General features: G+C 39.2%; 2 protein-coding genes and 1 long non-coding RNA gene across 3 annotated transcripts in view; 1 reads left to right on the top strand and 2 right to left on the bottom strand.

Moving 5' to 3' along the window:
- LOC111606283 (sialoadhesin-like) overlaps nucleotides 1–25,027 on the bottom strand; it is an 84,593-nt gene that overhangs the window by 22,296 nt on the left and 37,270 nt on the right. The window lies entirely within an intron of this gene.
- Nucleotides 266–16,395, bottom strand: LOC106700315 (hemicentin-1-like). The gene is made up of 23 exons (XM_023326783.1): nucleotides 16,348–16,395; nucleotides 16,016–16,072; nucleotides 15,894–15,907; nucleotides 15,618–15,708; nucleotides 15,044–15,421; nucleotides 13,191–13,493; nucleotides 11,816–12,076; nucleotides 10,671–10,973; nucleotides 10,331–10,594; nucleotides 8,904–9,206; nucleotides 8,570–8,827; nucleotides 7,644–7,946; nucleotides 7,310–7,567; nucleotides 6,341–6,643; nucleotides 6,007–6,264; nucleotides 4,982–5,284; nucleotides 4,648–4,905; nucleotides 3,804–4,106; nucleotides 3,464–3,727; nucleotides 1,281–1,583; nucleotides 959–1,204; nucleotides 476–563; nucleotides 266–358 (listed from the first exon to the last, which is right to left on the bottom strand). The coding sequence occupies exons 2-23, from the start codon at nucleotides 16,038–16,040 to the stop codon at nucleotides 340–342; spliced, it is 5,106 nt and encodes a 1,701-aa protein (XP_023182551.1). The 5' UTR covers nucleotides 16,041–16,072; nucleotides 16,348–16,395; the 3' UTR covers nucleotides 266–339.
- Nucleotides 17,960–18,664, top strand: LOC111606279. Its single transcript, XR_002752011.1, has 3 exons — nucleotides 17,960–18,099; nucleotides 18,176–18,392; nucleotides 18,464–18,664. It is a non-coding gene; the product is annotated as an uncharacterized LOC111606279 (long non-coding RNA).

Below are 25,027 nucleotides of genomic sequence, written 5' to 3'. Positions count from 1 at the left end.
TGTATTCTTAATTTTATATATTCGGCCATAAAAACAAGATTTATTTTGTAATTATATAAAAACGGGCAGGTTGTTATAAGGTTTTTCTTCTTCCTGCTCCCTTTCACTCATGTAGATAAATTGTTACAAGACAATGATTTTGTACATTGGTGATGAAGCGTGATTTGTTGAGTGAATAAACTTATTGATTGATTGATTGATAATTAAATATATTTTTTTAGGTTTTTACAAAGAGGCAGAAACTATTTCATACACCAATCAGTGGCTGAGAGAGTTGTAGCGGGTTGCAGCATTTTATTTTAGTGCTTTACACAAGCACAACTCATGAGCTTGACTGGATTAGGAGTGAATGAACCAGCTGAAAGAAAAAAAACAAACAGGAGAGATTGAAAGTAAACGTCAAACACCAAAATGTAACCGAGACCAGCAGCTCTGCAGCTGAATTGTAACTACTTAGAAGACAAAAGTGTCTTACGTGTCAAGGATGAAGATTGTACTGCCAAGAAGTACCATTCCCACGGCCCCTATTATTGCAAGAATCCAGGCTCCAAGTCCGTTTGTACCTTTAACAAGAAAACAAGCTCAGTTTTCACCGAATGGAAAATATCTTGGCTTTAAACATTGTTATCTTACATTTATTGCAACTTTTTGAAAAAAAAAACCCAAACAAACAAAAAAAACAACAAAATTAGCAAAATCTTAACAGATGTTCTCATAATATTTTATGTTATGAAATATAATTTGAACTGATGCAATGGTTCTTTATTAATACAATGAAATAACATGATGAAATGTACCCAGAATAACAAGTTCTTAGGATATTGACGAAATCACAAAGTCTTAAAACAATAATTTCAGTTTCTTTCCTAACTTAACTTTTTATTCTGCTTGAAAATGTTATTATCTCAATATCTTTGAGGATTTTGAAAAGGAAAACAAAAGAGGAAGCAGAATTTACCTTTTACTGTGAGATTGATCGGTGATGATTTCTGTTTTCCCACCTTATTTTCAGCTACACAGTAGTATTGATCGCCATCAGTGAATTTAACCTTGTGAAAGTTGCCTGTAGCTACTTCAGTGGTTCTTTCCGGGCCTTTCTTGAACCAGGTGATTTTGGGTGGAGGTTTGGCTCTGCTGGAGCAGTTCAGCTCCACATAGTGACCTTCTGATGGACTGATGGATGCTGACGTGTTTTTAGGAGCATCTGATGAAAATGAGAGACACATGAACTTTATTGGTCAGAAACTGCTGAACTTTGACCTGCTGACAGGAGCACTTACATGAAACACTGAGAGCCACTTCTGTCTTTGCTGCGTTGCTTTTTCTAGCCGCAGGATGTCCGGTGAAACATTTGATGTTGTATCCATCATGTGTGTCTGACAGAGTGATGTTCTCCTGGATTTTAGTTGTAAAGGTTCCATCTGCGTTTCTCTCTGTTTGTCTGAGAGAGTCTTGTTGGAGATTCCAGGTGAGTTCAGGAAGTGAGTGTGGACAGAGAGTTGAAGCTGAGCAGGTTACAGTGATAGACTGGCCCTCCCTCAGATTACAAGTAGAGATACTAATTCTGGGAGTCAAAGGAGCATCTGAAATTTCACATTAGACACACATTTAATTGATGTCCTGTGTGTGACACAAATGTATGCATTTGGAAAAACATGACTGTTGTGTGTTTAATGACTTCATAGGACATATATACACACTGAACCAAAATATAAATGTAACACTTTTGTGTTTGCTCCCATTTTCCATGAGCTGAACTCAAAGTCCTAAAACATTCTCAATATAAACATTTCTCTCAAATATTGTTCACTAATCTGTCCAAATCTGCGATAGATTTCATTTGATTACAAAATCCCTCCCACTTTGCGAGTGTGGCATGTCAAGATCCCGATTAGACAGAATGATTACTGCACAGGAATGCCATGGGCAGGCCACAATAAAACACCAATCTGAAATGTAATGTTTTGTCACTCAGCACAATGCCAAAGACCACACAAGTTTTGAGGGGGCGAGCAATTGGCATGCTGACTGCAGCTATGTCGACCAGAGCTGTTGTCTGTGAATTGAATGTTCATTCCTCTGCCATGCGCCATTTACAAAGGTGTTTCAGATAATTTGGCAATACATCTTACCAGCCTCACAATCACAGAGCATGTGTAACCACATCAGCCCAGCAACTCCACATCCAACATGTTCACCGCCAAGATTGTCTGAGACCAGCTATCCGGGCAACTGCTGAAACAATTAGTTTGCACAAACAAAGACCTCCTGCACAAAGAGTCAGAAACCGCCTCAGGATCATCTGCATGCTTGTTGTGCTCATCTGGGTCTCGACCTGCAGTTCATTGCTCTAGCCAACTGGAATTGGCAAATGTTCACATTTGATGGTGTCTGGCACGTTGGAGAGATGTGATCTTCATGGATGAATCCCAGTTTTCACAGTTCAGGGCAGACGGATGATAGCGTTTGTTTCATTGTGTGGGCGAACGGTTTGCTGAGGTAAACGTTGTGGATTGAGTGACAGATGGTGGAAGCGGGTTTGTGGTGTGGGTAGGCGAATGTCAAGGACATCGAACACAGGTGCACTTTATCGATGGTGTTTTGAATGCACAGGGATACCGTGAAACAATCCTGAGGCCTATTGATGTGGGATTCATCCACGAACATTTCCTCATGTCAGCATACTAGTGAACCGTCCCACATTGTAAGCATCAGTGCACAATTCCTGTAAGCTGAAAACATCCCAGTTTGTGCATGGCAGCATACTCACGAACATGTCACCCATTGAACATGTTTGGGATGCTCTGGATCAGCCCATACAACAGCATGTTCTAGTTCATGAAAATATCCATCAGCTTTGAACAGAAATTACATGTTGGTCCAATTTTCAAAGGCAAACAGCACATTTCAAACTGGTCTTGCAATGTGACCTGCCTAAGGCAAACCTGAGCAGTAATCATTCTGTCTAACTGGTATCTTGATATGCTACAGTTGTGAGATGGGATGGATAAACTTTTTGAAAGTTTTTGGATTTTCTGTGTGCTTCTCTGGAATGTTCCTTAAGTAAGTTGTACTCTAGTATTTGTTCATTACATATTCACAACTAAATTTTTGCCTGCTGCCGTTGGGTCCACCTCAACATCAAATCATAACAAAAACATTGGTATTATTGTTTCTAAAAGTAAATGAAATTTTTTCTTTGCATTAGAACAATAAAGATGCAGCTTTTTCAGACCTCAAATAATGAGCTTATTTTGACCATTTCTCTTTATTTTTGTAAATAAAAACTAAATCTTTGCTTGTTTTTTCATTGACATGTCAGTAGTTCATAGAATAAAAGAACGATGTTCATATTACTTAAACATATTTATGAAAACTAAAATCAGAGCAACTGATAATTGGTCTCTAAATTCTCTCTCTGTGTATAAATAGAAAAGATCTTATACAAAAAGATAAGCATTACCGCCGATGTCAATACAGATGCTTTCCGATTTCTCACTACCAAGCTCATTTGTGGAATCACAGTAATAGTCTCCTTCTTCAGTAGGAGTAGCACTGAAGCTGTAAACCTGCTCCACAGACACTTTAGTGACTCCTTGTTTGCTGTTCCTGAACCAGGTGAAGCTGGGTGGAGGTTTGGCTCTGCTGGAGCAGTTCAGCTCCACCCTGCTACCTGCTGACACCAAAGCTGATGGACTGATGGATGCTGAGGTGTTTCTAGGAGCATCTGAGGAAAATGAGACACACATGAACTTTATTGGTCAGAAACAGCTGAACCATGACCTGCTGACAGGATCACTTACATGAAACACTGAGAGTCACTTCTGTCTTTGCTGCGTTGCTTTTTTCAGCCGCAGGATGTCTGGAAGAACATCTGATGTTGTATCCATCATGTGTGTCCGACAGAGTGATGTTCTTCTGGATATTAGTTGTAAAGATTCCCTCTGTGTTTTTCTCTGTTTGTCTGAGAGAGTCTTGTTGGAGATTCCAGGTGAGTTCAGGAAGTGAGAGTGGACACGGAGTTGAAGCTGAGCAGGTTATAGTGACAGACTGGCCCTCCTTCAGATCACCAAAAGGGATATCAATTCTGGGAGTCAAAGGAGCATCTGAAATTTCACATCAGACACAAATAATGTTCTATGTGTGTCACAGATTTGTGCATGTAAAAATAACATGATTGTTGTGTGTTAAAAATATGCATTGGAAATATACATATACTGAACAAAGTTATAAATGTAACATTTTCTTGCTGCGATTTTCTGAGCTGAACTCAAAGACCGAAAACATTTTCAATATAACCATATCGCTCATATATTGTTCACTAATCTGTCTGCCTGCCTAAGGCACAACTGTGCAGTTTCGTGTATGTTTTTGTTCATATAAATACAGTATATACACTGCCTGACCAAAAAAAGGTAACCATCAAGAAAAAGGTCACAGACTGATATTTCATTGGACCACGTTTAACTTTGATTGTCTGAAAGCACTGCAATTTTCTGCATATACAACATATTTGCAGTATTTCATAAAATAAAAGAACAAGGATCATTTTAAGTGGTCTCTTAACGTTTTACAGAGTACTATGTACGTATATATATAAATTGGAAGTAATGAAATGATCTTATAAATAAAAACAATCAGCATTACCAATGAGGTCAAGACAGATGCGTTTCGATTTCTCACTACCAAGCGTATTTGTGGCCTCACAGTAATAGTCTCCTCGCTCAGCAGCATTGAAGCTCATACTGAACACTGAAGCGACTGTAATGAATCCACGTCCGCTGTTCCTGAACCAGGTGAAGCTGGGTGGAGGTTTGGCTCTGCTGGAGCAGTTCAGCTCCACCCAGCTACCTGCTGACACCAAAGCTGATGGACTGATGGATGCTGAGGTGTTTCTAGGAGCATCTGAGGAAAATGAGACAAACATGAACTTTATTGGTCAGAAACAGCTGAACCATGACCTGCTGACAGGATCACTTACATGGAACATTGAGAGTCACTTCTGTCTTTGCTGCGTTGCTTTTTTCAGCCGCAGGATGTCTGGAAGAACATCTGATGTTGTATCCATCATGTGTGTCCGACAGAGTGATGTTCTTCTGGATATTAGTTATAAAGATTCCCTCTGTGTTTTTCTCTGTTTGTCTGAGAGAGTCTCGTTGGAGGTTCCAGGTGAGTTCAGGAAGTGAGAGTGGACACGGAGTTGAAGCTGAGCAGGTTATAGTGACAGACTGGCCCTCCTTCAGATCACCAAAAGGGATATCAATTCTGGGAGTCAAAGGAGCATCTGAAATTTCACATCAGACACAAATAATGTTCTACGTGTGTCACAGTTTTGTGCATGTAAAAATAACATGATTGTTGTGTGTTAAAAATATGCATTGGAAATATACATATACTGAACAAAATTATAAATGTAACATTTTATTGCTCCCATTTTCTATGAGCTGAACTCAAAACCAAAAATATTTTCAATATAACCATATCGCTCATATATTGTTCACTAATCTGTCTGCCTGCCTAAGGCACAACTGTACTCTTATCTTGGCCAGGTAATGTATACCACACACACACACACACACGCATATATATAGATATATATATATAAATACACACATCTCATGTTTAAGATGCTGATATTTATAACACCAGTTACATATACAGCAATGGAAAATATTAAGAGACCAACTATTGATTCCTGAAATCTTCTTGAGTTAAAACATCAGCATTATTGTTTCTAAATGAATATGAACTTGTTTTCTTTGCACTATATGAGGTCTGAAAGCACTAAATTTTCTGCATATACGACATATTTTCAGTATTTCATAAAATAAAAGAACAAGGATCATTTTACTTAAACATATAACTATAAAAAGTAAAATCAGATAAACTGATAATTTTAAGTGGTCTCTTAATTGTTTTTCCAGAGCTGTATGTACATATATATATAAAATTATAAACTGGAAGAAATCAAATGATCTTATTAAAAAAAAAAACAATAAGCATTACCAATGAGGTCAAGACAGATGCGTTTCGATTTCTCACTACCAAGCGTATTTGTGGCCTCACAGTAATAGTCTCCTCGCTCAGCAGCATTGAAGCTCATACTGAACACTGAAGCTACTTTAATGAATCCACGTCCGCTGTTCCTGAACCAGGTGAAGCTGGGTGGAGGTTTGGCTCTGCTGGAGCAGTTCAGCTCCACCCTGCTACCTGCTGACACCAAAGCTGATGGACTGATGGATGCTGAGGTGTTTCTAGGAGCATCTGAGGAAAATGAGACACACATGAACTTTATTGGTCAGAAACAGCTGAACCATGACCTGCTGACAGGATCACTTACATGAAACACTGAGAGTCACTTCTGTCTTTGCTGTGTTGCTTTTTTCAGCTGCAGGATGTCTGGAAGAACATATGATGTTGTATCCATCATGTGTGTCCGACAGAGTGATGTTCTTCTGGATATTAGTTGTAAAGATTCCCTCTGTGTTTTTCTCTGTTTGTCTGAGAGAGTCTTGTTGGAGATTCCAGGTGAGTTCAGGAAGTGAGAGTGGACACGGAGTTGAAGCTGAGCAGGTTATAGTGACAGACTGGCCCTCCTTCAGATCACCAAAAGGGATATCAATTCTGGGAGTCAAAGGAGCATCTGAAATTTCACATCAGACACAAATAATGTTCTATGTGTGTCACAGATTTGTACATGTAAAAATAACATGATTGTTGTGTGTTAAAAATATGCATAGGAAATATACATATACTGAACAAAATTATAAATGTAACATTTTCTTGCTGCGATTTTCTGAGCTGAACTCAAAGACCGAAAACACACATGCTCACACACGAATATACATGTATATATACATATAAATACACACATTTCATGTTTAAGATTCTGATATTTATAACACCAGTTACATATACATCTACAGAAAAAATTAAGAGACCAACTATTGATTTCTGAACTCTTTTTCAGTTAAAACATCAGCATTATTGTTTCTAAATGAATATGAATTTGTTTTCTTTGCACTATATGAGGTCTGAAAGCACTGCAATTTTCTGTATAAACGACATATTTTCAGTATTTCATAAAATAAAAGAACAAGGATCATTTTACTTAAACATATAACTATAAAAAGTAAAATCAGATAAACTGATAATTTTAAGTGGTCTCTTAATTTTTTTTCCAGAGCTGTATGCACGTGTATATATATATATATATATATATATATATATATATATATATATATATATATATGTATATATAAACTGGAAGAAATGAAATGATCTTATAAATAAAAACAATCAGCATTACCAATGAGGTCAAGACAGATGCGTTTCGATTTCTCACTACCAAGCCTATTTGTGGCCTCACAGTAATAGTCTCCTCGCTCAGCAGCATTGAAGCTCATACTGAACACTGAAGCTACTTTAATGAATCCACGTCCGCTGTTCCTGAACCAGGTGAAGCTGGGTGGAGGTTTGGCTCTGCTGGAGCAGTTCAGCTCCACCCTGCTACCTGCTGACACCAAAGCTGATGGACTGATGGATGCTGAGGTGTTTCTAGGAGCATCTGAGGAAAATGAGACACACATGAACTTTATTGGTCAGAAACAGCTGAACCATGACCTGCTGACAGGATCACTTACATGAAACACTGAGAGTCACTTCTGTCTTTGCTGTGTTGCTTTTTTCAGCTGCAGGATGTCTGGAAGAACATATGATGTTGTATCCATCATGTGTGTCCGACAGAGTGATGTTCTTCTGGATATTAGTTGTAAAGATTCCCTCTGTGTTTTTCTCTGTTTGTCTGAGAGAGTCTTGTTGGAGATTCCAGGTGAGTTCAGGAAGTGAGAGTGGACACGGAGTTGAAGCTGAGCAGGTTATAGTGACAGACTGGCCCTCCTTCAGATCACCAAAAGGGATATCAATTCTGGGAGTCAAAGGAGCATCTGAAATTTCACATCAGACACAAATAATGTTCTATGTGTGTCACAGATTTGTACATGTAAAAATAACATGATTGTTGTGTGTTAAAAATATGCATAGGAAATATACATATACTGAACAAAATTATAAATGTAACATTTTCTTGCTGCGATTTTCTGAGCTGAACTCAAAGACCGAAAACACACATGCTCACACACGAATATACATGTATATATACATATAAATACACACATTTCATGTTTAAGATTCTGATATTTATAACACCAGTTACATATACATCTACAGAAAAAATTAAGAGACCAACTATTGATTTCTGAACTCTTTTTCAGTTAAAACATCAGCATTATTGTTTCTAAATGAATATGAATTTGTTTTCTTTGCACTATATGAGGTCTGAAAGCACTGCAATTTTCTGTATAAACGACATATTTTCAGTATTTCATAAAATAAAAGAACAAGGATCATTTTACTTAAACATATAACTATAAAAAGTAAAATCAGATAAACTGATAATTTTAAGTGGTCTCTTAATTGTTTTTCCAGAGCTGTATGTACATATATATATAAAATTATAAACTGGAAGAAATCAAATGATCTTATTAAAAAAAAAAACAATAAGCATTACCAATGAGGTCAAGACAGATGCGTTTCGATTTCTCACTACCAAGCGTATTTGTGGCCTCACAGTAATAGTCTCCTCGCTCAGCAGCATTGAAGCTCATACTGAACACTGAAGCGACTGTAATGAATCCACGTCCGCTGTTCCTGAACCAGGTGAAGCTGGGTGGAGGTTTGGCTCTGCTGGAGCAGTTCAGCTCCACCCTGCTACCTGCTGACACCAAAGCTGATGGACTGATGGATGCTGAGGTGTTTCTAGGAGCATCTGAGGAAAATGAGACAAACATGAACTTTATTGGTCAGAAACAGCTGAACCATGACCTGCTGACAGGATCACTTACATGAAACACTGAGAGTCACTTCTGTCTTTGCTATGTTGCTTTTTTCAGCCGCAGGATGTCTGGAAGAACATCTGATGTTGTATCCATCATGTGTGTCCGACAGAGTGATGTTCTTCTGGATTTTAGTTGTAAAGGTTCCATCTGCGTTTCTCTCTGTTTGTCTGAGAGAGTCTTGTTGGAGATTCCAGGTGAGTTTAGGAGGTGAGTGTGGACACGGAGTTGAAGCTGAGCAGGTTATAGTGACAGACTGGCCCTCCTTCAGATCACCAAAAGGGATATCAATTCTGGGAGTCAAAGGAGCATCTGAAATTTCACATTAGACACCAATAATGTCCTATGTGTGTCACAGATTTGTACATGTAAAAATAACATGACTGTTGTGCATTTTAATAAATGCATTGAGAATGTATGGATTCACTGAAGAAAAACATAAACACAACCCATTTTTTTTGGCTCCCATTTTTCATGAGCTGAACCAAAAGACCTAAAACATTTTCAGTATAAACATTTCTCTCTAATATTGTTCATTAATCTGTCTCAATCTGTGGTAGTGAACACTTTTCCCTTTAATATAAAATCCCTCCCGCCTTGCAGGTGTGGCATGTCAAGATCCTGATTAGACAGAATGATTAGTGCACAGGAGAGCCATGGGCAGGAGACAATAAAAAACCACTGTCCTGTTTTTTCACTCACTCTTTTAACATCCCAGTGTGTGCATGGCCAGCATACTCACCAAACATGTCACCCATTGAACATGTTTGGGATGCTCTGGATCAGCCCATACAACAGCATGTTCTAGTTCATGAAAATATCCATCAGCTTTGAACAGAAATTACATGTTGGTCCAATTTTCAAAGGCAAACAGCACATTTCAAACTGGTCTTGCAATGTGACCTGCCTAAGGCAAACCTGAGCAGTAATCATTCTGTCTAACTGGTATCTTGATATGCTACAGTTGTGAGATGGGATGGATAAACTTTTTGAAAGTTTTTGGATTTTCTGTGTGCTTCTCTGGAATGTTCCTTAAGTAAGTTGTACTCTAGTATTTGTTCATTACATATTCACAACTAAATTTTTGCCTGCTGCCGTTGGGTCCACCTCAACATCAAATCATAACAAAAACATTGGTATTATTGTTTCTAAAAGTAAATGAAATTTTTTCTTTGCATTAGAACAATAAAGATGCAGCTTTTTCAGACCTCAAATAATGAGCTTATTTTGACCATTTCTCTTTATTTTTGTAAATAAAAACTAAATCTTTGCTTGTTTTTTCATTGACATGTCAGTAGTTCATAGAATAAAAGAACGATGTTCATATTACTTAAACATATTTATGAAAACTAAAATCAGAGCAACTGATAATTGGTCTCTAAATTCTCTCTCTGTGTATAAATAGAAAAGATCTTATACAAAAAGATAAGCATTACCGCCGATGTCAATACAGATGCTTTCCGATTTCTCACTACCAAGCTCATTTGTGGAATCACAGTAATAGTCTCCTTCTTCAGTAGGAGTAGCACTGAAGCTGTAAACCTGCTCCACAGACACTTTAGTGACTCCTTGTTTGCTGTTCCTGAACCAGGTGAAGCTGGGTGGAGGTTTGGCTCTGCTGGAGCAGTTCAGCTCCACCCTGCTACCTGCTGACACCAAAGCTGATGGACTGATGGATGCTGAGGTGTTTCTAGGAGCATCTGAGGAAAATGAGACACACATGAACTTTATTGGTCAGAAACAGCTGAACTATGACCTGCTGACAGGATCACTTACATGAAACACTGAGAGTCACTTCTGTCTTTGCTATGTTGCTTTTTTCAGCCGCAGGATGTCTGGAAGAACATCTGATGTTGTATCCATCATGTGTGTCCGACAGAGTGATGTTCTTCTGGATTTTAGTTGTAAAGGTTCCATCTGCGTTTCTCTCTGTTTGTCTGAGAGAGTCTTGTTGGAGATTCCAGGTGAGTTTAGGAGGTGAGTGTGGACACGGAGTTGAAGCTGAGCAGGTTATAGTGACAGACTGGCCCTCCTTCAGATCACCAAAAGGGATATCAATTCTGGGAGTCAAAGGAGCATCTGAAATTTCACATTAGACACCAATAATGTCCTATGTGTGTCACAGATTTGTACATGTAAAAATAACATGACTGTTGTGCATTTTAATAAATGCATTGAGAATGTATGGATTCACTGAAGAAAAACATAAACACAACCCATTTTTTTTGGCTCCCATTTTTCATGAGCTGAACCAAAAGACCTAAAACATTTTCAGTATAAACATTTCTCTCTAATATTGTTCATTAATCTGTCTCAATCTGTGGTAGTGAACACTTTTCCCTTTAATATAAAATCCCTCCCGCCTTGCAGGTGTGGCATGTCAAGATCCTGATTAGACAGAATGATTAGTGCACAGGAGAGCCATGGGCAGGAGACAATAAAAAACCACTGTCCTGTTTTTTCACTCACTCTTTTAACATCCCAGTGTGTGCATGGCCAGCATACTCACCAAACATGTCACCCATTGAACATGTTTGGGATGCTCTGGATCAGCCCATACAACAGCATGTTCTAGTTCCTGAAAATATCCATCAGCTTCGTACAGGAATTGAATGTTGGTCCACTTCTTAAAGAAATGGACCATCACTACACAGGCCAAAACCAACAAGCTGTTCAACTTTATGTGAAGGAGATGTGTTGCACTGCGAGAGTGAAATGGCGGTTACACCAGATACTGACTGGTTCTCAGACCCCCCAATTAAGCAAACAGCACATTTCAAACTCGTCTTTTAATGTGGCCTTCCTAATACACAGCTGTAATCATTCTGTCTAACCAGTATTGTGATATGCCACCATTGCTCTATATGTACATATTATAAATAGAAATGAAATGACCTTTCTTTAAAAATAACATGCATTACCAATGATGTCAATACAGATGGTTTTCGATTTCTCACTACCAAGCATATTTTTGGCCTCACAGTAATAGTTTGCTCGCTCAGTAGCAAAGAAGCTGTAAACCGGCGCCACAGATAATTTAATGTCTCCACGTTTGCGGTGCTTGAACCAGGTGTAGCTGGTAATGGGAGGGTTGCCTCTGCTGGAGCAGCTCAACGCCACCCTGCTACCTTTTGACACCAAATATGATGGACTGGTGGTAGCTGAGGTGTCTTTAGGAGCATCTGAGGAAAATGAGATGACATATTTACTTTATACGTTTAGGTAACTATATTTTTTTAATTACCATGAAACATTCAAAACATGCCTAAATAAATGTCATTAAATTGACCAGTAATATTTCTTTTAATAACTCAAAAAGTTTTGTTTTCTACTTTAACAAAGAATATTTTGCATGAAGAAAAAAGGCATTCAAATTACACAAATTTTCAGAGATCATAGTGAAATCCTAAATTAATTTATATAAATTAGTTCATTGCAAAGACTTAACTTAGCATTTGCTAGCATTTTCAGACAGAGCTTACAAAGACAAGCCGGTTCTTTTGACTCCCAAACGTCTCTTAATTTATCATCATCTGCAGCTCCACATAGTAATATAACTTGGCAAACAGGAATGTTTTATACGACAAATCATTTTGCATTCAATGTACCTGTATAAGAAGCTATGCAATTCCTTAATTTCATATATTTGTTCTGTTATGAAAACAGACATTCTAACTTCTGCATAATAATTTAATCAAACTTTCAATTAAAAAAAAAAAATTAGGGTAAACAAATTTACTGAACAGACCCACAACAATAATGTATTATTACATAATATTTTTAATCTTCAGCCAGATGCTGCTTTGCTTATAGGTATCAGCTATATTTACGGGTTTTTGCAACACACTTTCAACCTCATCGCTGTCTATTGACTGATGCGATTCACTCTCCTGTCTGTCCCCTTCTCTGTTCTCATATAATGTTATGTCCCCATATCCTCACACGTGATTGGCACAAGGCTGCCGTGCTAAACAAAATAAAGTTACGCTGTGAGCCGAGCGGAGTCCACTCAGTGGAGCCACTTAAAGTGCGACAGTGAAGCAGTCAAAGGGAAAAGGTTGGGAGATGGCTCTCTCTGTCTCTTTCTCGCTCTGTCTCTGCCTCTCCTGTGGAGTACTCAACGAGCTGCTGTCTTTGTAGACTTCCCTTATAATTAAGAAGGGAAGGCTACAGTGAGGAGTCGACTCCAATCGTACACTCCAAAGAGCAGACTCCAATATCACAACCTGTTTTATTGTGAGCTGATCAGGTAGATGGACTAAACATGAACTATGCTGTGCTGATAGGATCACTTACATGAAACACTGAGAGTCCTTACTGACTCTGACTGTTTGAATCCTCCTTTCACAGGATATCTAGCAGTACAGCTGATGTTGTATCCATCATGCTTGTCTGACAGAGTGATGGTCTCCTGGAGTTTAGTTGTAAAGGTTCCATCAGTCTTTTTCAGTATTTGTCCGAGAGAGTGTTTTTTGAGATTCCAGGTGAGTTCAGGAGGTGAAGGTAAACAGGGAGTATAAACTGAGCAGGTTAGAGTGACAGACTGATTCTCCTTCAGATCACTTCCAAAAACAACAATGCTGGGAGTCCAAGGAGAATCTGTGGTTTCAAACCAGACATGTCATAAAGTGAAACACAACACAAAATACAGTCTTGATTACTTGGACATTATACCTACAACTACAACACCATTTTACTCATCAACAAGCTTACAATTCCATGAAACATTGTCTTTAATGACCCTTTACTTATTGACAACAACCAATATGCTCCTTTAAAGCTACTCAAAAAACAGACATCTGTAACCTTATATCACTTCTATTTAGTTGACTTGACTTTAAAAATGGTCATAGGATGCTGTGTGGTCGGCTGCACAAACAGGCAAGGATGCAAAACAATCTTGTCACTTTATGACTTTTAGTGAGAAAAGATACGGCGGTGCTGAACAGCAGTCATCATTCATAATGACTGCCAGCCCTCAGTGTAACCGCGGATTTGAGGTGAACACTTTACAAGGTAAGAAGACTAACATTCATATTCTTTATAAGTAAGTATGATAAGAAAGACATCAAATATCACATTATGGAGGATGTATGCGTTTAACTGTCAGTAACCATGGAGACAATCCCGCACCGTCATGTAGCCTAACACATATGGTAAAAACTCTTCTTTTGTGTGCTTTAAAGGCTGCTCCAGAGTAAGGGGAAACGTGCGTAACGTTTACAGACAAACTAGCTTAACTCGAACAAGAAGAAGCCATGAATAAACTGGGAAAAGCAACTTGGGAAAACAAGTTCTCTTCAAACGTCTGTCATGGCGCCTCGAATGATTAAGTGACCTTGTTGTAAGGGATCAATGATGAACTTTTGTAAAGGAAAATGAGAAAAGTATATGAGAATGGCACCTTTTTAGTAAAGGGCGTCAGCAGAGAAGGGAGGGTCTATCATGGTGCTAAGCTTTGTGCTGGGGATGACTAAGCTGCTTATGTGAATGTAGTCGAGAGAATGTGTTGGCGATGATCGCCCCGGAAAGGTGATTCGCCCAGGGAGTCAAAGACTACTATGCTGACATAGTGTAAATTACAGTTGGCTGAGACTGTACTCACTATTAAAAATTCTCTAAATTGTAATGTTTAATTACTTCGATTCTAAAATCTTAGTTTTACTTTCAGTCTGGGAATACACAAGCTAATCTGCAAACCTTAATTTAAATAATAACCTTGTTAAAATTAACATGCTTTGATAACTACTTCTACCTAACATTTATTTCTATGCAGTCTGTCTGCTTACAGTTTTTGTCAACAGTCTATTGGTGCATATCTATATCTGATTTATGATTTGTTTTGTTTATGATGGACCATGTCCATCCTTTTATGACCACAGTGTACACATCTTCATCTTCCAGCAAGATAACGCTCCATGTCATAACCATCACAGATGTGCAGCCGACAAATCTGCAGCAACTGCATGATGCTATAATGTCAACATGGACCACACTCTCTGAGGAATGTTTCCAGTACCTAGTTGAATCTATGCTACAAAGGATTAAGACAGTTCTGAAGGCAATAGGGGTCCCAAGACAGTACTAGCAAGGCTAATAAAGTGGCTGGTGAGTGTATATTACACAGCAATAAGAAACAGATCTCTTACCTATAACTGTTAACTTAAAAGAATCTTCACAAAATGTTGCTTTCGCTTCCCCGTTCTCAATTCTTAAGAAGTACTTGTCTGTAAGATCTGCTTTTACATCAGGAATCCGAGTGCTGCAGTTTTTCCTTCTCAAATCTCCAATCATTTCCATTTGATGGGTGTTAATTGACCCACTGCTGTTAAAAATAATTTCACTTGCTCCCACATCATATACTGGCATATGTTTCATCCAGATTCCGTAAGTGGGTTTGCTGTTGTCAAATCCTTTCAAAGTACCAAATTTACATGGGATTTCCACACAAGATCCAATCAGAGCTTCAATCTCACTTGGTGTATACATGTGCTGGTTTAGAACACCACCACAATGAGCAAAAGCACCTGTAAAACAAATGAATGATGGAAATAACGTGGAGAAAATTCATCCTGTTACATTGAACATCTAACATGAAGCTGAACTCCAGTTCATCTCCATGTTACGTGTGGATCCTTTGAACCATATCGGAATCAAATATTTCAGACCAGAAGTGATTTATGTGACGTCTCCAAATTAAAGGGAGTGAACAAACAAACTCACCTGGAAGAAAGAAGACAATCAGTAAAATGCTGACTATCAGGATTCTGTTAGACAGGTGACAGAGCTTCTTCATCTCTCTGACTGGAACAACCTAATGATGAGATTCATATTTTTAAGGAAGTTTTGTGATAAAAATCAGAGCTTACATAATTAAAAGGCAGAAATTAAAAATTTTGAAAAATATTTCACAATTGTTTCATATCATTAAAATAATTCTGCAACACAATTAAAGTCAGAAAACATACATAATGATAAATCAAATCAACACAGACTTACCAAAAGAACTGCAGCTGAATCAGATCCAGTTTAGATAAAAAAACTGAATGTATATTAGTTGATCAACAGCAGGTCAGACCACCACCTTCTGTGTTTCAAAGTAAATGTGATGGATATGTAACCTTTCTCTGTTCGTCGTAGGTCCATCAGGTTGACTTCACAACATACAATCAAGCTGGCTGTGTTCATCATATAAACAGTAAAAGTTGGTGGTTAATATCAGACCAGCAGTTTGTGTCACAAAGTCACAGACAGTAAAAACAGACGGGCTGACTGTGATGGTATAGTGGTATTTAAAATAAATTAACATAAAATATCTACATAGCTAACCCTTTCTATTAAATAAATGTCAATGTGCAATTTTACTAGACGGAGAATAAACACGTTTTCTATTTAAAAGCTAACACACAACTGGCAACTGAAATGTTACTTTGTATCAGAAATTGAAGCATACTTAACAAGAGAGCAGGTCAAGCTGGTGGTTAACATCAGTCCAGCCCCTATACATTAAATAAAAATACTATAAATAACCCAAATTGTTCCTAATGTACAGATGACATCAGGTAACAGTTGGAAAGTTAAAGATAGCTAAAATGTGCAATATTACTTATGAAAACAGCAAAAATATATAAAAACAATGGCAAAACATTAAACACTGCATATGATTAAATTTGTCTAAACTACATGTTAAAACATAGTACCTGTAATAAAAGCACAGAGCTAATCTTAATACATACCAGAGTTAAAGATGGTAAAAGGGGACTAGCCTACAGTTACTGGTTGTTATGGTAACTACTAACTGTCTGTAGAACATAACAGAAGATAGCAATAAATGTCAGGAGAAAATGACCTTATAGAAATAAAAATTAATTTGAAGAATATATAAACTAATTTCACAACTATTATTTTGAAATAAAACCTTGTTACTGATAATTTGAGTCTGACAACAAGAAAGAGGAAGTCACCGTTTCATCTTAATGTTAGCATCATGGTGCTTAAAGGATGATTTAGATCAAATAACTCCACATGATGTGATGTCTGTTGAAAGGCACATTTGATATTCAAAAATATGTGTAGATATGAATGGACAGAAGCATATGTGTAGGTATTGACCTTCAACACTAGTTGATTTTCTTGAAGGACATTGGACTAATATAATGAAATCTCTCAGTCCTCCTTTTCCCATCCCTCCATTCTCCTTCCAGGATATAAATTTAGTTATTTCAGCAGATCAGAGGGGATATGTGGTGGAGCGGGTCCAGAAAAACTGTGAGAGCAAACACTAAAGAGCGCCAAAGTAGACACAAAAAATACACTGCTCAAAAAAATAAAGGGAACACTCAAATAACACATCCTAGATCTGAATGAAAGAAATATTCTCATTGAATACTTTGTTCTGTACAAAGTTGAATGTGCTGACAACAAAATCACACAAAAATCATCAATGGAAATCAAATTTATTAACCAATGGAGGCCTGGATTTGGAGCCACACACAAAATTAAAGTGAAATAACACTACACGCTGATCCAACTTTAATGTAATGTCCTTAAAACAAGTTAAAATGAGGCTCAGTATTGTGTGTGGCCTCCACGTGCCTGTATGACCTCCCTACAACGCCTGGGCATGCTCCTGATGAGGTGACGGATGGTCTCCTGAGGGATCTCCTCCCAGACCTGGACTAAAGCATCCGCCAACTCCTGGACAGTCTGTCGTGCAACGTGACATTGGTGGATGGAGCGAGACATGATGTCCCAGATGTGCTCAATCGGATTCAGGTCTGGGGAACGGGCTGGCCAGTCCATAGCTTCAATGCCTTCATCTTGCAGGAACTGCTGCCACACTCCAGCCACATGAGGTCTAGCATTGTCCTACACTAGGAGGAACCCAGGGCCTGCCACACCAGCATATGGTCTCACAAGGGGTCTGAGGATCTCATCTCGGTACCTAATGGCAGTCAGGCTACCTCTGGTGAGCACATGGAGGGCTGTGCGGCCCTCCAAAGAAATGCCACCCCACACCATTACTGACCCACTGCCAAACCGGTCATGCTGAAGGTGTTGGGTTCTGCAGGGGAGTGGTTTCTCTACATTTACAGGGTGGCAGGCAGACGGGATCCAGCTGGTGCTCATCAAGACCAATCAGCGAAGGCCTTTAATAGGAGCGGCTTCCCTGAGGCAGACGCCAGATGATTTTGCTTCTATAGTGGTATACTCTGGCTCTCTGTGCTGCTGTTACTGTGTTTAGCTTGTTCTGACTCCTCTCTCATCTATTCCCTCCTCAGAGAACCAGCCCTGATCAACCCCTCGTGCTCAGTCTACCTAATTACCTGGTCCTCGCTGCTCTGCTAAAACTAGCTCCTGGATACCTCCACTACCACCAGCTGCTGCTGCCTGTCCACCCTCAGTCTCATGCTGGAACTCCTCCCCCCGGAAATCCCACACTGCACCGACTGCTGGAAAACCCATGTACCCACCTCTGCTCATCCTAACCCTCAGACAGTAAGCCATCACCAGGTTACACCACCATTCCCTTCATTTGCTTCCCTGTTTAACCACTCACTTTTCCTCAGTTCCTCCTCTGGCCCGGTTCCTCCCTGCTGCTGCAGATCAACGCCTCTCTATTCTCTCCCCATTTGCACTCATTGTTCAATAAATCTGTTAAACTGTGCTTGGTGTCCGTAGTTGTTGCTTGCCTTCGAGTCCTGGTAACCCCTCACCATGACAGAAGGATGTTGCAGGCAGCAAACCGCTCTCCACAGCGTCTCCAGACTCTGTCACGTCTGTCACATGTGCTCAGTGTGAACCTGCTTTCATCTGTGAAGAGAACAAGGCGCCAGTGGCGAATTTGCCAATCCTGGTGTTCTCTGGCAAATGCCAAGCGTCCTGCACGGTGTTGGGCTGTGAGCACAACCCCCATCTGTGGACGTCGGGCCCTCATACCATCCTCATGGAGTCGGTTTCTAACCGTTTGTGCAGACACATGCACATTTGTGGCCTGCTGGAGGTCATTTTGCAGGGCTCTGGCAGTGCTCCTCCTGTTCCTTCTTGCACAAAGGCGGAGGTAGCGGTCCTGCTGCTGGGTTGTTGCCCTCCTACGGCCTCCTCCACGTCTCCTGGTGTACTGGCCTGTCTCCTGGTAGCGCCTCCAGCCTCTGGACACTATGCTGACAGACACAACAAACCTTCTTGCCACAGCTCGCATTGATGTGCCATCCTGGATGAGCTGCACTACCTGAGCCACTTGTGTGGGTTGTGGAGTCCGTCTCATGTTACCACGAGTGTGAAAGCACCACCAACATTCAAAACTGACCAAAACATCAGCCAGACAGCATAGGTACTGAGAAGAGGTCTGTGGTCCCAACTGCAGAACCACTCCTTTATTGAGTGTGTCTTGATAATAGCCAATTATTTCCACCTGCTGTCTATTCCATTTGCACAGCAGCAGGTGAAATTGATTGTCAATCAGTGTTGCTTCCTAAGTGGACAGTTTGATTTCACAGAAGTTTGATTTACTTGGAGTTATATTGTGTTGTTTAAGTGTTCCCTTTATTTTTTGAGCAGTGTATATCAACCAGACTGATATGTTTACCACACAAACTTCAACCACTGGAGCAGATTCAGCACCAGAGAGGGAGGAAGAATTAGAGATTATGAAGGGATTCATTGTTTTCAGAGGATGAGAGAAACATGGCCCAGGGACAGACTAAGGAAGACCTTAATGTCCCTATTGGGACACTCCTGGGACTACGTGCTCGGGGGCCACTGGGTGTTTGTGACTCCAGTCATCCTCGTGTCATGAGGCTGGAGTGTAATTAACATTCTTATGGAGAATATTTTTAGATGTAAAACAAAAACACACACAGATATGTTTAGAGTTAGGTGCTTGTTAGAAACACTCTCAGGTGGGATGCAGGTGCCACTAAATACATCTTGTATTACAATGTGTTTCCAATGATGTTATAACTGTTATTATTTTGTATGAATATGTCTGTTGATGTGAATACCATCACCCACAAAGATAAATCATTCTCACCGCTTTCAGAGGTGAGTGGGGCTTTCAACGCACCTCTGAAAGCTCCACTCCAACTTATTCTTGCGGTTCACGGTTCTTGCTAACGCATTGGGCTTTATACTCTTACCTTGATATAAAGTTCTCCAAAGAAACATAATTCCTCCCAGGGAGTTGATGTAAATATCCATACAGGTCAGCCAGTGTCCAGTTTGAGCGAAAGGAGGCGCGCGCACAAAGGCACCAGTGACGTGATTGGTCAGCTCTCCCGTCTTTAAATGCATCAGCTATAAACCTATCTTCTATGAATAAATCTGCTCCGCCAGTGAAACGCTGAGAGCAACGGAGACGATCGCAATCCGGCTTTAAAAAAATGAAAATTCTGAAATTTTTAGTTATATATTTTTTGTAATTATTTTCGTAAAAACAAAAAGAAGCAACGCTTAACCTGGCGGGCAGTGCTAGTAAAGCATGGCTTGCCGCCAGGCCTGTGATACACTGGGGGGAAACCCTGTATGTCAGCGGTCCCCAACCTTTTTAGTTGAGCGGACCGGTCAGCCCTTTGCAATTTTGCTGCGGACGGGGGGGTTGCACAGTACTCGGGTACTCCGATGTTGTTTTGGTACTCATTCTGCTGCAAGTTGGCTCAATTTTGATGCGCAAGATGTAACCGGTAAAATCCGGTTTAGGATTTTCAAAATAAAACATCCGGAAGTAGTTTACTATTTCTTGCGCGGCCCGCTACCAATTGGTCCGCGGCCCGGTACCGGTCCGCGGCCTGGTGGTTGGGGACCACTGCTGTATGTAGTACCTCCTTAGGCTAAAAACACAATTATTACAGCTAAAAAACTAATGATCAGGCCCGGAATCTAGGTGTAGTGATTTGATCCGACCTGAACCTTCAGAGACACATAAAGGCAATTACAAAGTTGGCTTCCTACCACCTGAAGAACAATAACAAGGATTATAGGACTAATGTCAAGGAAAAATTTAGCAACAATCTATGTGTTTATCTCTGCTGCTTGTGCTCTCACTGAAACCAGAGAAATAGAACAAATCAACCAATTTCTAAAGTCCTTGCATTCGCTCCCTGCAGCTCAGAGAGTAGACTTTAACAATACTTGTCAGTTTATAGATCACTCAACACCATAGCTCCAAAATATACCAAAAAGCAGCTGTTGTTGCTTCAACTTTCCAGATCCTCAGAAACAAACACCGATAGGAAGAATTCAGCTTCTATGCACCACAAATCTAGAAAAAACATTGATAATACTACAAAACAGCTGAAACACTGAGTTGCTTTCAATTAAAAAAAAAAAATCCACCTGTTTAGAGTTCTCTTTGAAAGCAGTAAATGGATTCAACATAATTGACTTACATTATTGCATTTTGACTAAATGTAATATTTATTGCTTATTTCACAGTTGGTCACTGCATAATGTGTTTGTAACACTGACAGGGTTGAAGTGGGTTGTAACATCTTATTTTTAGTGTTACACACAAGCACAACTGATAAGCCTGACTAGATTAAGAGGTTTTGAGCCATCTGAAAGAAAAAACAAAACAAAACAACAAAACAGGAGACATTGAAAGCAAACAACAAACATCAAAATGTAACCAAGACCAGCAGCTCTACAGCTGAATTGTACCAACTCATACAAAAGTGTCTTACTTGTCAATGAAGAACCCTGTACTGCCAAGTGCTGCCATTCCCAAGGCTGCTTTTAATGCAAAAACCCAGGCTCCCGATATACCTTTAACAAGAAAACATGCTCAGTTCTCCTGGAATGGAAAATATCTTGGCTTTAAATACTGTTATCTTACATTTGTTACTACGTTTGAAGGAGAGGAAAATCTTAATTGATGTTCTTATAATATTTTATTCTATAAAATATAATTGAAACTGATGCAATGGTTGTTCATTAATACAATGAAATAACATGATGAAATGTACTCAGAATAACAAGTTCTTAGGATATTGACGAGATGACAAAGTCTTAAAACAATAATTTCAGTTTCTTTCCTAAGTTAACTTTTTATTCTGCTTGAAAATGTTATTATCTCAATATCTTTGAGGATTTTGAAAAGGAAAACAAAAGAGGAAGCAGAATTTACCTTGTACTGTGAGACTGATCGATGATGATTTCTGTTTTCCCAGCTTATTTGCAGCTACACAGTAGTACTGATCGCCATCACTGAATGTATCCTTGTGAAAGTTGCCTGTAGCTACTTTAGTGAATTTTTTGGGGCCTTTCTTGAACCAGGTGATTTTGGGTGGAGGTTTGCCTCTGCTGGAGCAGCTCAGCTCCACCCAGCTACCTGATGATTTACTGATGGACAATGAAGTGTTTCTAGGAGCATCTGATGAAAATGAGACACACATGAACTTTATTGATCAGAAACAGCTGAACCATGACCTGCTGACAGAATCACTTACATGAAACACTGAGAGTCAATTCTGTCTCTGCTGCGTTGCCACTTTTATCCGCAGGATGTCTGGTGGAACAGCTGATGTTGTATCCATCATGTTTGTGTGACAGAGTGATCTTCTTCTGGATTTTAGTTGTAAAGGTTCCCTCTGTGTTTTTCTCTGTTCGTCTGAGAGAGTCTTGTTGGAGATTCCAGGTGAATTCAGGTTGTGATTGTGGACAGGGAGTTGCAACTGAGCAGGTTATGGTGACAGATTGACGCTCCCTCAGATCACCAACAGAGATACTAATGCTGGGAGTAAAATGAGCATCTGAAATTTCACATCAGACACACATTTTACCTATTTAATTAATGTCCTATGTGTGTGTCACAGATTTACACATGTAAAAACATGATTGTTGTCTGTATAATAAATGCATTGGACATATATACACATTGTACTAAAATATAGACGCAACATTTGTTTTTGTTCCCATTTTTCATGAGCCAAACGGAAAAATCTAAACCATTTTCAATATAACCATTTCTCTCAAGCATTGTTCACTAATCTGTGTAAATCTGTGAACAATATTTGAGAGAAATGGCTATAGAGAATATATTTTAGATCTTTGAGTTCAGCTCATAAAGAAATGGGAGCAAAAACAAAAGTATTTCGTTTATGTTTCTGTTCATATAAATATATACACTGCCTGGCCACCAAAAAAAGTCACCATCAAGAAAAAGGTCACAGACTCTGATATTTCATTGGACCAACTTTAGCTTTGATTACATCAAGCCTCATCTTTGGCATTGTTTCGATAAACTTCTGCAATGCTTATCGAAACACACAAGATTTATTTCCATCCAGTATTGCACTAATTTTTCACCAGGATCTTGCATTTTGACGACGGTAGAGTCTGACCACTGCACAAAGTCTTCTCCAGCACATCCCAAAGATTCTCAATGGAGTTAAGGTCTGGACTCTGTGGTGGACAATGCATGTGTGAAATGATGCTTCATGCTTCCTGAACCAGTCTTTCACAAGTCAAACCTGATGAATCCAGGCATTGTCATCTTTGAATATGCTCATGAATGAGGGAAGAAAAAACCACTGAATGACCTGGTCAGTATATTCAGGTAGTCAGCTGACCTCATTCTTTGAGTTGATATTGCTGAACCCAGACATGACCAATTGCAGCAACCTCACATTATAGATCTGTCTCCACAGGCTTGACAGGAGGCACAAGGCATGATGGGTAATCACTTCACCTGCCTGTCTTCTTGTTGTCAGTTGAAACATAATCGCCCACGAAGCAATTATCCAATCGGAGGGCTATACCTATTTGCTTAGTTAAATCAAGATAGAGACTCATATTTTGGCCAGGTAATGTATACACACATACACACATACACACACACACACATATATATATATATATATATATATATATATATATATATATATATATGTGTATGTGTGTGGGCGTGTGTGTGTGTGTGTGTGTGTGCGTGCGTGCGTGCGTGCGTGTGTGTGTGTGTGTGTGTGTAAATGTATAAATAGAACAACATGCATTACCAATGATGTCAATACAGATGTTTGTCGATGTCTCACTATCCACCCCATTTGTGGCCTTACAGTAATAGTCTCCTTTTTCAGCAGGAGTAGCACTGAAGCTGTAACGCTGCTCCGTTGACACTACATTGGCTCCATCTGTGTTGTTCCTGTACCAGCTGAAGCTGGGTGGAGGTTTGGCTCTGCTGGAGCAGCTCAGCACCACCCGACTACCTGCTGACACCAAACCTGATGAACTGATGGATGCTTTAGTGTCTTTAGGAGCATCTGAGGAAAATGAGATGACATATTTACTTTATACGTTTAGGTTACTAAAAGATTTACTTGAAAGAACATTCAAAGAGCTTTTAATCAACATCAGTATCATTTAGTTTAGACATTAAGGCTGCTGCAGTGCTTCAAAATCTGAAATATTTTATAACTTGTTTCCCTTCAGTTTATATTAAAACTTGTGAAAAGTTGTGACTCACAATCTCCAAAAAATGCTTAAATTCTGTCATTTTTAATTACCATGAAACATTCAAAACATGCCTAAATAAATGTCATTAAATTGACCAGTAATATTTCTTTTAGTAACCCAAAAATGATATGTTTTCTACCTTAAATAATATTATGCATGGAAACAAACGCATTGAACTCACACAATTTCTCAAATATCATAGTTAAATCCTAAAATGAATTTAAATTATTTCCAATTAGTTCCTTGCAAAGAGTTAACTTAGCATTTGCTAGCATTTTCAGAGAGCCGGCTCTCCTAGCTCGGCTTACAAAGACGAGGCGGCTTTTCAACACCCGTTGCCTAGGTTTAAATATCACAACCTGTTTCTTTGTAAATTGATCAAGTAAATGGAATAAACATGAACTATGATGTGCTGATAGGATCACTTACATGAAACACTGAGAGTCTCTACTGTCTCTGGTGACTGTTGGAAACCTCCTTTCACAGGATATCTAGCAGAACATTTGATGTTGTATCCATCATGTGTGTCTGACAGAGTGATGTTCTCCTGGAGTTTAGATGTAAAGGTTCCATCAACTACTTTCTCTATTTGTCTGCGAGAGTTTTTTTTGAGATTCCAGGTGAGTTCAGGAGGTGAAGGTAAACAGGGAGTATAAACTGAGCAGGTTATAGTGACAGACTGA

This window comes from Xiphophorus maculatus, chromosome 21, assembly GCF_002775205.1.
Source record: "Xiphophorus maculatus strain JP 163 A chromosome 21, X_maculatus-5.0-male, whole genome shotgun sequence".
NCBI classification, from domain to species: domain Eukaryota; kingdom Metazoa; phylum Chordata; class Actinopteri; order Cyprinodontiformes; family Poeciliidae; genus Xiphophorus; species Xiphophorus maculatus.
This window is presented reverse-complemented; position numbering and strand designations above follow the sequence as displayed.